This window comes from Cherax quadricarinatus, chromosome 39 (genome assembly GCF_038502225.1).
Source record: "Cherax quadricarinatus isolate ZL_2023a chromosome 39, ASM3850222v1, whole genome shotgun sequence".
Taxonomy (NCBI): Eukaryota; Metazoa; Arthropoda; class Malacostraca; order Decapoda; family Parastacidae; genus Cherax; species Cherax quadricarinatus.
Genome location: NC_091330.1, coordinates 2,131,169 through 2,145,000, shown reverse-complemented (window position 1 = coordinate 2,145,000; position 13,832 = coordinate 2,131,169). Strand labels below are relative to the sequence as shown.

The window sequence follows — 13,832 nt, the reverse complement described above, 5'->3', positions numbered from 1 at the left end:
CAGTGTATATATCCATACACTGAAACACCTCTCAGTGTATATATCATACACTGAAACACTTCTCAGTGTATATATCCATACACTGAAACACTTCTCAGTGTATATATCATACACTGAAACACTTCTCAGTGTATATATCATACACTGAAACACTTCTCAGTGTATATATCATACACTGAAACACTTCTCAGTGTATATATCATACACTGAAACACTTCTCAGTGTATATATCATACACTGAAACACTTCTCAGTGTATATATCCATACACTAAAACACCTCTCAGTGTATATATCCATACACTAAAACACCTCTCAGTGTATATATCATACAATGAAACGCCTCTCAGTGTATATCCTGGGTGTTAACTAGCGCCTACTTTACTTAAATACACAAAAAGTTTAATTTACCGAAGTAAGTTAAGGTTACTTTCATGTTAATTTGGGTTAATCTAGCCATCTGGGATACATTCTATACCTGTATGTTACGACTTGCCCACTAATAGATACATTTAACTTACTAACAGACAGTTCTTCATGACGCATCACATTTCTTGGGTTATCCTGGGTAGCTAACCCTCGGGGGTTAAAAATCTTATCTAAACGCTTTAACTTCCAGCTGACCTAGAAGAGGTGGATTTGCTTGGGTTATTAATGTGGAGGGTTTGTAAGCCAGGGTAACCCAGTAAAGTGACTGTCACAGGAGGTGGGTTTTCTTCCCACTACAAGTCAACGATTCACTGCCTAGTAAATTACTAACAGCTGCTGTTATGTTTAATAAACTCTGTCACTCTATGAACTAATTTTTTTCCTTTAGTTAAATTTCCCCCACACCAAAATTTGTACATGCCACTAATATGACTTAACTACATTGCATAGCATCGGTGCGCAACATTATGTGGCAACCCTGATCTAGACGACATTTTGCACAGTTATTTATAAGGTTAGAGAAAGAATTGTATTTACCTAAGATAAACATCACACACGGCTGCTTCCATGTAATATTCCATCACTAGTATGGTAATGAAATTGGGCAACCTGAGCTGGTGGACTCCAGAATGATGATAAGGAGATCGTTCAACACTCCACTGATATTGACATGTGGGGGGAGACATTTACGTACAGGTCACATTTATTAAATGTCTTATACAGCTGAGACCATTTGTCCTGTACAGTTCATAACATTTATTGTCTTGTACAGCTCAGACCATTTAATAAATGGTCTGAGTTGTACAGAGCATTAATAAATATTCTGGGTTCAACAGCTATGGGAAGCTCACAGGGTTCCTTCCAGCAAGGTTGTAGCTACTCGTACATAGGGACTGATATGTACAAAAATCACACACCTACAGTAGTGAAACTTCAAATGGTATAAAATATCGACAGGTTGCTAGGTAAGACACATATGCAACAGTTAGGCATCTCTACTTCGAAACGCCTCGCCCACACAGTAGGCCTCCTCAGCCGAGTACAGAAAAGTTGATAGAAGCAGAAGATACTTGAAGACGATGTAATCAGTCCATCACCCTTAAAGTATTGAGGTGGTCAGTCCCTCAGTCTGGAGAAGAGTATTGTTCCATAGTCTGAAACAATATTGTTTCAGATTATTGCGAGGCGTTTCGAAGTAGAGATGCCTAACTGTTGCATGTGTGTCTTACCTAGCACACTACAGTAGACAGGAATATATAAATATCTTGGGCTAAGTTAGATTACACCTTCCCAATATATCACCATCATGTCTATAATACTCATAAGCTTTATACAAACAATGTACAACTCTAAACCTGCACATTAAAAATGTGGGTGTAGTGAACGTGAATATAAATAACGCCACGTACACAGCAAGCCATGAAACTTTACAAGAGTTTCTCCTCAACAAATCTCTTTTTCTTTCTGGGTTTAATTAAAGAAAGCGACCACAAGTAGGGGCCAACTTAAACATTCAAAATTTTCGGGAACACTTAGATAAGATTTCATTCGGATTTTTAACCCCGGAGGGTTAGCCACCCAGGATAACCCAAGAAAGTCAGTGCGTCATCGAGGGACTGTCTTATTTCCATTGTGGTCCTCAATCTTGTCCCCCAGGATGCGACCCACACCAGTCTACTAACACCCAAGTACCTACTTGCTGCTAGGTGAACATGACAACAGGTGTAAGGAAACGCGTCGAATGTTTCTACCCCGCCGGGAATCGAACCCGGGACCTCCGTATGTGAAGCGAGAGCTTTAGCCACCAGGCCACTTTACAATAAAGATACTTGTGTGTTTCACGTGTTTCTTACTCTTGCTTAAGTTAGGTTAGTTTAAGTTATTTTAGATTAAATTAGGTTTGGTTAAATAAGGTTAATAGGTTAGGAAGAGGGGTCCACTTTGACGGCCACCTGTTAAAACGACCACTTTTCAATAAGAACGGCGATTGATCACGGTAGGCAGCCCAGAACGGCAAAATTCCATGGATTTTATTTGTATGGATTTTTTTATGGATTTTTTCTCCAATTTCTTGTCTAGACTCCTAAAAAACATTATGTAAATTTATCCTAGGCGCCTTTGCAATGTGGCGCACATTATTCCAGGAGAATGTGCGGCAATCAATTTGTATGACAGTTTACGTTCAAACTCGAGTTGTGTTTATCCGTAAGTGTAGTTTATTTTAATCCTGTTATTACTGGTAAAGTGTCCTTGAATGACCAGATATAATATCCAGCAACCAAATCGAACTTTAACACAAAGGTCCAGCACCTCTCACGTCTTGATATGAGGTTAAAACCCTTATTAGTTGTATTACAAACTATTGTGCACTGTATTCTTGGCTCTAACTGCTGTCGTTCAAGCTATATCTGTATTGAAGACCCTGTTAATTTGCCAGCATCAAATAACAGAACGGGCTGGGATCGAAGCAACGGCAGGCGTGTCATGAACCTTGTAGGGCAGTATGTTATTCACTAGACTCACCTGCCATGGGTTCCAGCTCTACCTGTTCTGTGATTAGTTTGTAATTGTATTGTTATGGTTTCACGAGTCACGCTGTCGTCACAGCTATATCTGTCTTGATAACCCTGTTAATTCACCAGCATCAAGGTCACACACCCCACCTCACTAATGGTAGGTCTTTAACTGGTGTCGTCATAGCTATATCTTGAAAGACGTGTGTGCTACTCAGGCCGACTTCAGATTTATACCTTTTTTATGCAATCTTTGAATATTATCACAATGTGCACGAATATACAGAAGAATGAACAGGGAATCGAACCGTAGTCCATGTTATTGTATATCTAGAACATCTTGAGAGAGCCAAACACTGGCAGTACGAGGAATCTATAAGCGATTACCCATACATTCAACGTTAACTATTTTAGATCTAATAGAGCAGGAACTCTCTTTAGAATATGTGTCTAAATGAAGACACACACACACACACACACACACACACACACACACACACACACGCCTAGTAGCAACCGGTGAAGAGGCGGGGCCAGGAGCTAGGACTCGACCCCTGCAACCACAAATAGGTGAGTACACACACACAAGGACTGGACATAAATATATTTTTTCCACATCTTGTCGGTATCACCAAAACATTTTTCACACACCATAATAGATCCCAATGGAAATAAACTTCTTGGATAGTGCTGGAATCCCCCCTCTCCCCAAGTCGTGATAACACGTCACTCTTGTCTCTGACGACCAAATGAACGACCTGTTGTTGTTTTCCTGGAGTGTAATACTGTCGTGTCCACAGGTCGTCTGGCGAGCTGGACGACTCTTACGGTGCTCCGCGCACGCGACACGCCCCTCCGCCCACAGCACCCACCCCGCCGCCCAGGGTCACCCAACAAACTACCACCACCACCACCGCAGCTGCGGCTGCTGTTGTAGCCGCCACCGCCACTACCATCCCTACCACCACCACAACTACCACCACTACCAAACCTACACTCCCGCGTGAGTACCTCACAATATACACCGAGAATACCAAGACTAACTTGATAAAACTCTTCTTGAGCGAAACATCGCTATGTTCCCTCTCTGAGTACTTCATTTGTTTCACAACTTTAAAGTTACACGTTAGTAGATGTTATCCTACCTAAGCCTAGGTAGGATATAGGAAAGGATATAGGAAAGTATGGGTTTGGAAATAGGATAGCTGATGAGTGGAATAGTCTTCCTTGTAGGGTTATTGAAGCCAAAACCTTGGGTAGTTTCAAATTTAGGTTGGATAAATACAAGAGTGACAGGGGTTGGATTTGAGTGGGACTTGCGCACAAGTAAATAGAATTATGAAAGCTTATTGCTTGGGTAGCGTTGAAAACTTGCTTGGGTAGCGTTGAAAACTTGCTTGGGTAGCGTTGAAAACTGGGTTGGGCAAATATTCTGTTAGTAGGATGGATTGTCGAGGACCTAACTAGTATGGACCAACAGGCCTGCTGCAGTGTTCCTTATGTTCTAAGCCTAGGTTAAGTCATCTTATTTGTAGATGAATGGTTCACAGAACCGACATGTTGATAAATTAGACACATGTGCAACTCTTGGGTATCTTTATTGAGGAAACGTTTCGCCACACAGTGGCTTCATCAGTCCATACGTAGGAGAAACTTGAAGAACAGTAGGAGAATGAGGTAATCAGTCCCTCAACCTTGAGTCGATGTGTCATCTTATCGATGTGTCTGATATGTGGAAGATGGCTAATGTAATTCCTATTTTTAAAACAGGGGACAAGTCGTTACCGTCAAATTACCGCCCAATAAGCCTGACCTCAATTGTAGGCAAATTACTAGAGTCAATTATAGCTGAGATTATAAGAAGCCATCTCGATAAGCATAGCTTGATTAAAGATACTCAGCATGGATTCACAAGAGGCCGGTCCTGTCTAACTAATTTATTAACTTTCTTCAGTAAAGCTTTTGAGGCTGTTGACCACGATAAAGAATTTGATATTATTTACTTAGATTTTAGTAAGGCATTTGATAGAGTTCCTCACCAAAGACTGTTGAAGAAAGTAGCAGCTCATGGCATTGGGGGAAGGGTGCTCTCGTGGATCGAATCATGGCTCACAGACAGGAAGCAAAGAGTGTCCATAAATGGGGTTAAATCCGAGTGGGGATCAGTAACAAGTGGCGTTCCACAGGGATCAGTCTTGGGCCCGTTGTTGTTTATAATATATATCAATGATCTTGATGAAGGAATTACTAGTGATATGAGCAAATTCGCCGATGACACGAAGATAGGTAGGATAATTGATTCAAACGTAGATGTTAGGGAACTTCAGGAGGATTTAGACAAACTCTACTCTTGGTCAGAAAAGTGGCAGATGCAGTTCAATGTAGATAAATGCAAGGTTCTGAAGCTCGGGAGTGTCCATAACCCTAGCACTTATAAGTTAAATAATGTAGAACTTAACCATACAGATTGCGAAAAGGACTTGGGGATTATGGTAAGCAGCAACCTTAAATCAAGACAGCAATGCCTAAGCGTACGTAATAAGGCAAATAGATTACTGGGATTTATATCAAGAAGTGTAAGCAACAGAAGTCCAGAGGTCATACTGCAGCTTTATACATCATTAGTAAGGCCTCACCTAGATTATGCAGCTCAATTCTGGTCTCCATATTACAGAATGGACATAAATTCGTTAGAAAACATTCAGCGTAGGATGACTAAATTAATACATAGCATTAGAAATCTTCCTTATGAAGAAAGATTGAAGACTCTTAAGTTACATTCACTTGTTAGACGAAGAATGAGGGGAGACCTGATCGAAGTGTATAAGTGGAAGATAGGTATTAATAAAGGGGATATTAACAAGGTCTTGAGGATATCTCTCCAAGAGAGAACCCGCAGTAATGGATTTAAATTAGATAAGTTTAGATTTAGAAAGGACATAGGAAAGTATTGGTTTGGAAATAGGGTAGTTGATGAGTGGAACAGTCTACCTAGTTGGGTTATTGAGGCTAGGACCTTGGGTAGTTTCAAATTTAGGTTGGATAAGTACATGAGTGGGAGGGGTTGGATTTGAGTGGGACTTGCACATCAGAGCTTATTTCTTGGGTAGCATTGAAAATTGGGTTGGTCAAATGTTTGTTAGTGGGATGAATTGTAAAGGACCTGCCTAGTATGGGCCAACAGGCCTGCTGCAGTGTTCCTCCTTTCTTATGTTCTTATGTTCTTATGTTCTAAGCTTAGGTTAAGAGTTGTTATAAGATTTTGTTCGGATTTTTAACTCGGGAGGGTTAGCCACCCAGGGTAACCCAAGAAAGGCATCGAGTCATCGAGGATTGTCTGTCTTATTACCATTGTGGTCCTCAATCTTGTTCCCCAGGATGCGACCCACACCAGTCGACTAACACACAGGTACCTATTTGCTGCTAGGTGAACAGGACAAGTCTAAGGAAACGCGTGGAAATGCTTTCACCCCGCCGGGAATCGAACCCGGGCCATTCGCGTGTGAAGCGAGAGCTTTACCAGCCTGGCCACTGAGGCCAGCTTAGGTTAAGAGTTATCTTATCTAAGCTCATTTGAAGTCCACCTTCTCCCCCCTAATCCTCCAGCATGCCACGACCCACAACAGCTGATTAACACCTAGGTGAACAGATGTAACAGCACACCTAGGTGAATACATAACAGCACACCTAGGTGAACATGTAACAGCACACCTAGGTGAACACATAACAGCACACCTAGGTGAACATGTAACAGCACACCTAGGTGAACAGATGTAACAGCACACCTAAGTGAACATGTAACAGCACACCTAGGTGAACATGTAACAGCACACCTAGGTGAACATAAGAACATAAGAACATAAGAACATAAGAAAGGAGGAACACTGCAGAAGGCCTGTTGGCCCATACTAGGCAGGTCCTTTACAATTCATCCCACTAACAAAACATTTGCCCAACCCAATTTTCAATGCCACCCAAGAAACAAGCTCCGATGTGCAAGTCCCACTCAAATCCAACCCCTCCCACTCATGTACTTATCCAACCTAAATTTGAAACTACCCAAAGTCCTAGCCTCAATAACCCAACTAGGTAGACTGTTCCACTCATCAACTACCCTATTTCCAAACCAATACTTTCCTATGTCCTTTCTAAATCTAAACTTATCTAATTTAAATCCATTACTGCGGGTTCTCTCTTGGAGAGATATCCTCAAGACCTTGTTAATATCCCCTTTATTAATACCTATCTTCCACTTATACACTTCGATCAGGTCTCCCCTCATTCTTCGTCTAACAAGTGAATGTAACTTAAGAGTCTTCAATCTTTCTTCATAAGGAAGATTTCTAATGCTATGTATTAATTTAGTCATCCTACGCTGAATGTTTTCTAACGAATTTATGTCCATTCTGTAATATGGAGACCAGAATTGAGCTGCATAATCTAGGTGAGGCCTTACTAATGATGTATAAAGCTGCAGTATGACCTCTGGACTTCTGTTGCTTACACTTCTTGATATAAATCCCAGTAATCTATTTGCCTTATTACGAAAGAGAGCGGTTGTTGAGTCAGGGGAAGGTTAAGCATGTCCTCAGAATTTCCATGATGTGGGGTTGACAAGTTGGTACGAAAGGATATACGACAAGATGAGAGAAGACACATGCAATCGTGTCTTTGTTGAGATGTTTTCGCCACCCAAAGGGCTTTTCAAACAATTCCAGACAAAACTGAAGCAGAGACCATGACAGAAAAATAGCGTCAACTCAGAGGCGAACAAATAGCGGAGACTTGGAAGCAGAAAGAATCCCGGCTTTTTTAAGTAACGTCAGGGAGACGAGGCAATTATGGGGGATTTCGGAGTAGCCCTTTCCAAGAGAGGTTAGGTAGAGTCGGAGTGTGAAGGAGCGTACATCCTAGTTCACATCCCAGATGGCCGACAAGTTGTGAAAGCGAAATCGACAAAGAGGAGTAAGACACTGCAACATTCCGGCTTTAGAAAATGCCATCCAAAAGCTTTTCTAAATTCCAGAAAACCTGAAGACCAGTAGAGAATCTCCACGACTATGGTGCTGTTCGCACCTACTCCTAGGTTGAGGGAATGATTACCTCATCTTCTGTACATAGTTCTACTGTCTTCAAGTTATGTCCTGGAATTTGTATTGATAAAGCCACTGGATGGCGAAACGTCTACAATAAAGATACCCAGATGTTGCACGTGTGTCTTACTCTCATCTTGTCGGTATTATATACCTTTCGTACACAACTTGTCAGACACTGCAACATCATGGAATCTTAATTCTGAGGACATGTACATACCTTCACAACTACGACTACTACTACAACTAACCCATCTCTTTGGAAGGACCTACTTCCACTGGGGAATCCCGCCCACCAGTGAATTTGCCCTCGTCTGCTTCACCTGACGTTACTATATAAGCGCCAGGATTCTTTCTTCTGCTTCAGAATCTCCACGACTATGGTGCTGTTCGCACCTACTCCTAGGTTGAGGGACTGATTACCTCATCTTCTGTACATAGTTCTACTGTCTTCAAGTTATGTCCTGGAATTTGTATTGATAAAGCCACTGGATGGCGAAACGTCTACAATAAAGATACCCAGATGTTGCACGTGTGTCTTACTCTCATCTTGTCGGTATTATATACCTTTCGTACACAACTTGTCAGACACTGCAACATCATGGAATCTTAATTCTGAGGACATGTACATACCTTCACAACTACGACTACTACTACAACTAACCCATCTCTTTGGGAAGGACCTACTTCCACTGGGGAATCCCGCCCACCAGTGAATTTGCCCTCGTCTGCTTCACCTGACGTTACTATATAAGCGCCAGGATTCTTTCTTCTGCTTCAGAATCTCCACGACTATGGTGCTGTTCGCACCTACTCCTAGGTTGAGGGACTGATTACCTCATCTTCTGTACATAGTTCTACTGTCTTCAAGTTATGTCCTGGAATTTGTATTGATAAAGCCACTGGATGGCGAAACGTCTACAATAAAGATACCCAGATGTTGCACGTGTGTCTTACTCTCATCTTGTCGGTATTATATACCTTTCGTACACAACTTGTCAGACACTGCAACATCATGGAATCTTAATTCTGAGGACATGTACATACCTTCACAACTACGACTACTACTACAACTAACCCATCTCTTTGGGAAGGACCTACTTCCACTGGGGAATCCCGCCCACCAGTGAATTTGCCCTCGTCTGCTTCACCTGACGTTACTATATAAGCGCCAGGATTCTTTCTTCTGCTTCAGAATCTCCACGACTATGGTGCTGTTCGCACCTACTCCTAGGTTGAGGGACTGATTACCTCATCTTCTGTACATAGTTCTACTGTCTTCAAGTTATGTCCTGGAATTTGTATTGATAAAGCCACTGGATGGCGAAACGTCTACAATAAAGATACCCAGATGTTGCACGTGTGTCTTACTCTCATCTTGTCGGTATTATATACCATTCGTACACAACTTGTTCGCACCTACTCCTAGGTTGAGGGACTGATTACCTCATCTTCTGTACATAGTTCTACTGTCTTCAAGTTATGTCCTGGAATTTGTATTGATAAAGCCACTGGATGGCGAAACGTCTACAATAAAGACACCCAGATGTTGCACATGTGTCTTACTCTCATCTTGTCGGTATTATATACCTTTCGTACACAACTTGTCAGACACTGCAACATCATGGAATCTTAATTCTGAGGACATGTACATAACCTTCACAACTACGACTACTACTACAACTAACCCATCTCTTTGGGAAGGACCTACTTCCACTGGGGAATCCCGCCCACCAGTGAATTTGCCCTCGCTCTGCTTCACCTGACGTTACTATAAAAGCGCCAGGATTCTTTCTTCTGCTTCAGAATCTCCACGACTATGGTGCCTGTTCGCACCTACTCCTAGGTTGAGGGACTGATTACCTCATCTTCTGTACATAGTTCTACTGTCTTCAAGTTATGTCCTGGAATTTGTATTGATAAAGCCACTGGATGGCGAAACGTCTACAATAAAGACACCCAGATGTACATGTGTCTTACTCTCATCTTGTGCTTTCGTAGGGTTGGATGGGCACATAACCCACAACTACGAGCCCATCTCTTTGGGAGAACCTGGGGAATCCCGCCCACCAGTTTACCTGACGTACATAAAAGCGCCAGGATGAACTGCTATGGTGCTGCCACTTTTTGAGGGACTGACCATCTTCTGTAGTTCTACTGTCTTCAAGTTATGTCCTGGAATTTGTATTGATAAAGCCACTGGAAATCCAATAAAGACCCCAGATGAATGTTCCCTAACGCTTAGGCATCTACGTTTAACCCCCAAGAATCAATTATCCTACCTCCCGATTCAGAACCTTCATTTATCTACATTGTGTCATCGACCAAGAGTAGAGTTTGTCGAATTTAACATCTACGTTTGAATCAATCACCTATCATCGGCGAATATATCACTAGCAATTCCTTCATCAAGATCATTGATATATATTATAAACAACAACGGGCCCAAGACTGATCCCTGTGGAACGCCACTTGTTACTGATCCCCACTCGGATTTAACCCCATTTATGGACACTCTCTGCTTCCTGTCTGTGAGCCATGACTCGATCCACGAGAGCACCCTTCCCCCAATGCCATGAGCTGCTACTTTCTTCAACAGTCTTTGGTGCGGAACTCTATCAAATGCCTTACTAAAATCTAAGTAAACAATATCAAATTCTTTATCGTGGTCAACAGCCTCAAAAGCTTTACTGAAGAAAGTTAATAAATTAGTTAGACAAGACCGGCCTCTTGTGAATCCATGCTGAGTATCATTAATCAAGCTATGCTTATCGAGATGGCTTCTTATAATCTCAGCTATAATTGACTCTAGCAACTTGCCTACAATTGAGGTCAGGCTTATTGGGCGGTAATTTGACGGTAACGACTTGTCCCCTGTTTTAAAAATAGGAATTACATTAGCCATCTTCCACATATCAGACACTACACCTAGGTGAACATGTAACAGCACACCTAGGTGAACACATAACAGCACACCTAGGTGAACATGTAACAGCACACCTAGGTGAACAGATGTAACAGCACACCTAGGTGAATATGTAACAGCACACCTAGGTGAACATGTAACAGCACACCTAGGTGAACATGTAACAGCACACCTAGGTGAACATGTAACAGCACACCTAGGTGAACATGTAACAGCACACCTAGGTGAACAGATGTAACAGCACACCTAGGTGAACATGTAACAGCACACCTAGGTGAACAAATAACAGCACACCTAGGTGAACATATAACAGCACACCTAGGTGAACATATAACAGCACACCTAGGTGAACATGTAACAGCACACCTAGGTGAACATGTAACAGCACACCTAGGTGAACAGATGTAACAGCACACCTAGGTGAACATATAACAGCACACCTAGGTGAACATATAACAGCACACCTAGGTGAACAAATAACAGCACACCTAGGTGAACAAATAACAGCACACCTAGGTGAACAAATAACAGCACACCTAGGTGAACATATAACAGCACACCTAGGTGAACATATAACAGCACACCTAGGTGAACAAATAACAGCACACCTAGGTGAACAAATAACAGCACACCTAGGTGAACATATAACAGCACACCTAGGTAAACATATAACAGCACACCTAGGTGAACATGTAACAGCACACCTAGGTGAACATATAACAGCACACCTAGGTGAACATATAACAGCACACCTAGGTGAACATGTAACAGCACACCTAGGTGAACATATAACAGCACACCTAGGTGAACATATAACAGCACACCTAGGTGAACATGTAACAGCACACCTAGCTGAACAAATAACAGCACACCTAGGTGAGCATGTAACAGCACACCTAGGTGAACAAATAACAGCATACCTAGGTGAACATATAACAGCACACCTAGGTGAACAAATAACAGCACACCTAGGTGAACATATAACAGCACACCTAGGTGAACATATAACAGCACACCTAGGTGAACAAATAACAGCACACCTAGGTGAACATGTAACAGCACACCTAGGTGAACAAATAACAGCACACCTAGGTGAACATATAACAGCACACCTAGGTGAACATATAACAGCACACCTAGGTGAACAAATAACAGCACACCTAGGTGAACATATAACAGCACACCTAGGTGAACATATAACAGCACACCTAGGTGAACAAATAACAGCACACCTAGGTGAGCATGTAACAGCACACCTAGGTGAACAAATAACAGCACACCTAGGTGAACATATAACAGCACACCTAGGTGAACAAATAACAGCACACCTAGGTGAACATATAACAGCACACCTAGGTGAACATATAACAGCACACCTAGGTGAACAAATAACAGCACACCTAGGTGAACATATAACAGCACACCTAGGTGAACATATAACAGCACACCTAGCTGAACAAATAACAGCACACCTAGGTGAGCATGTAACAGCACACCTAGGTGAACTAATAACAGCACACCTAGGTGAACATATAACAGCACACCTAGGTGAACAAATAACAGCACACCTAGGTGAACATATAACAGCACACCTAGGTGAACATATAACAGCACACCTAGGTGAACAAATAACAGCACACCTAGGTGAACATGTAACAGCACACCTAGGTGAACATATAACAGCACACCTAGGTGAACATATAACAGCACACCTAGGTGAACATATAACAGCACACCTAGGTGAACATATAACAGTACACCTAGGTGAACAAATAACAGCACACCTAGGTGAACATATAACAGCACACCTAGGCGAACATATAACAGAACAAATAACAGCACACCTAGGTGAATGTAACAGCACACCTATAACAGCACACCTAGGTGAACATATAACAGCACACCTAGGTGAACAAATAACAGCACACCTAGGTGAACATATAACAGCACACCTAGGTGATAACAGCACACCTAGGTGAACATATAACAGCACACCTAGGTGAACATATAACAGCACACCTAGGTGAACATATAACAGCACACCTAGGTGAACAAATAACAGCACACCTAGGTGAACAAATAACAGCACACCTAGGTGAACAAATAACAGCACACCTAGGTGAACATATAACAGCACACCTAGGTGAACATATAACACACCTAGGTGAACATATAACAGCACACCTAGGTGAACATATAACAGCACACCTAGGTGAACATATAACAGCACACCTAGGTGAACAAACAGCACACCTAGGTGAACATATAACAGCACACCTAGGTGAACATATAACAGCACACCTAGGTGAACAAACAGCACACCTAACAGCACACCTAGGTGAACAATATAACAGCACACCTAGGTGAACATATAACAGCACACCTAGGTGAACAAATAACAGCACACCTAGGTGAACATATAACAGCACACCTAGGTGAACATATAACAGCACACCTAGGTGACCATATAACAGCACACCTATGTGAACAAATAACAGCATAACAGCACACCTAGGTGAACATATAACAGCACACCTAGGTGAACAAATAACAGCACACCTAGGTGAACATATAACAGCACACCTAGGTGAACAGATGTAACAGCCACTTTTGAGCCATGATCAATCTGACAGATGACTGAGCAGTTCACCTTGTACATGCAGTATAAAAGGTACAATATCGTGGCTGGAACAATTCACAACAATCTGAGATTAAAAAAAGGCAATTCTGTGCTACTGCGTTCATCTCACACAGTAAGGTGTCCCCTAGCTTGGTTGGTAGCGCACTCAGATCACATACTGAGTGCCCTTCGATCGATCTCCAGTACAGATGGAAACATTGGACGCGTTTCCTTAAGACACTTGCTGTCCCTG

General features: G+C 42.0%; 2 protein-coding genes across 3 annotated transcripts in view; one reads left to right on the top strand and one right to left on the bottom strand.

The window, feature by feature from the left end:
* The window catches only part of LOC128696271 (uncharacterized), a 121,964-nt gene that overhangs the window by 15,134 nt on the left and 92,998 nt on the right, over positions 1-13,832 (top strand). For both annotated transcript variants that reach the window (XM_070092265.1, XM_070092266.1), the window contains exon 3: positions 3,741-3,943. In XM_070092265.1, the coding sequence (XP_069948366.1) occupies positions 3,741-3,943 (203 nt within the window). The remainder of the gene's footprint in view (positions 1-3,740; positions 3,944-13,832) is intronic.
* The window catches only part of LOC128696275 (protein phosphatase 1 regulatory subunit 14C), a 315,191-nt gene that overhangs the window by 234,936 nt on the left and 66,423 nt on the right, over positions 1-13,832 (bottom strand). The gene's annotated exons all lie outside the window — the stretch shown is intronic.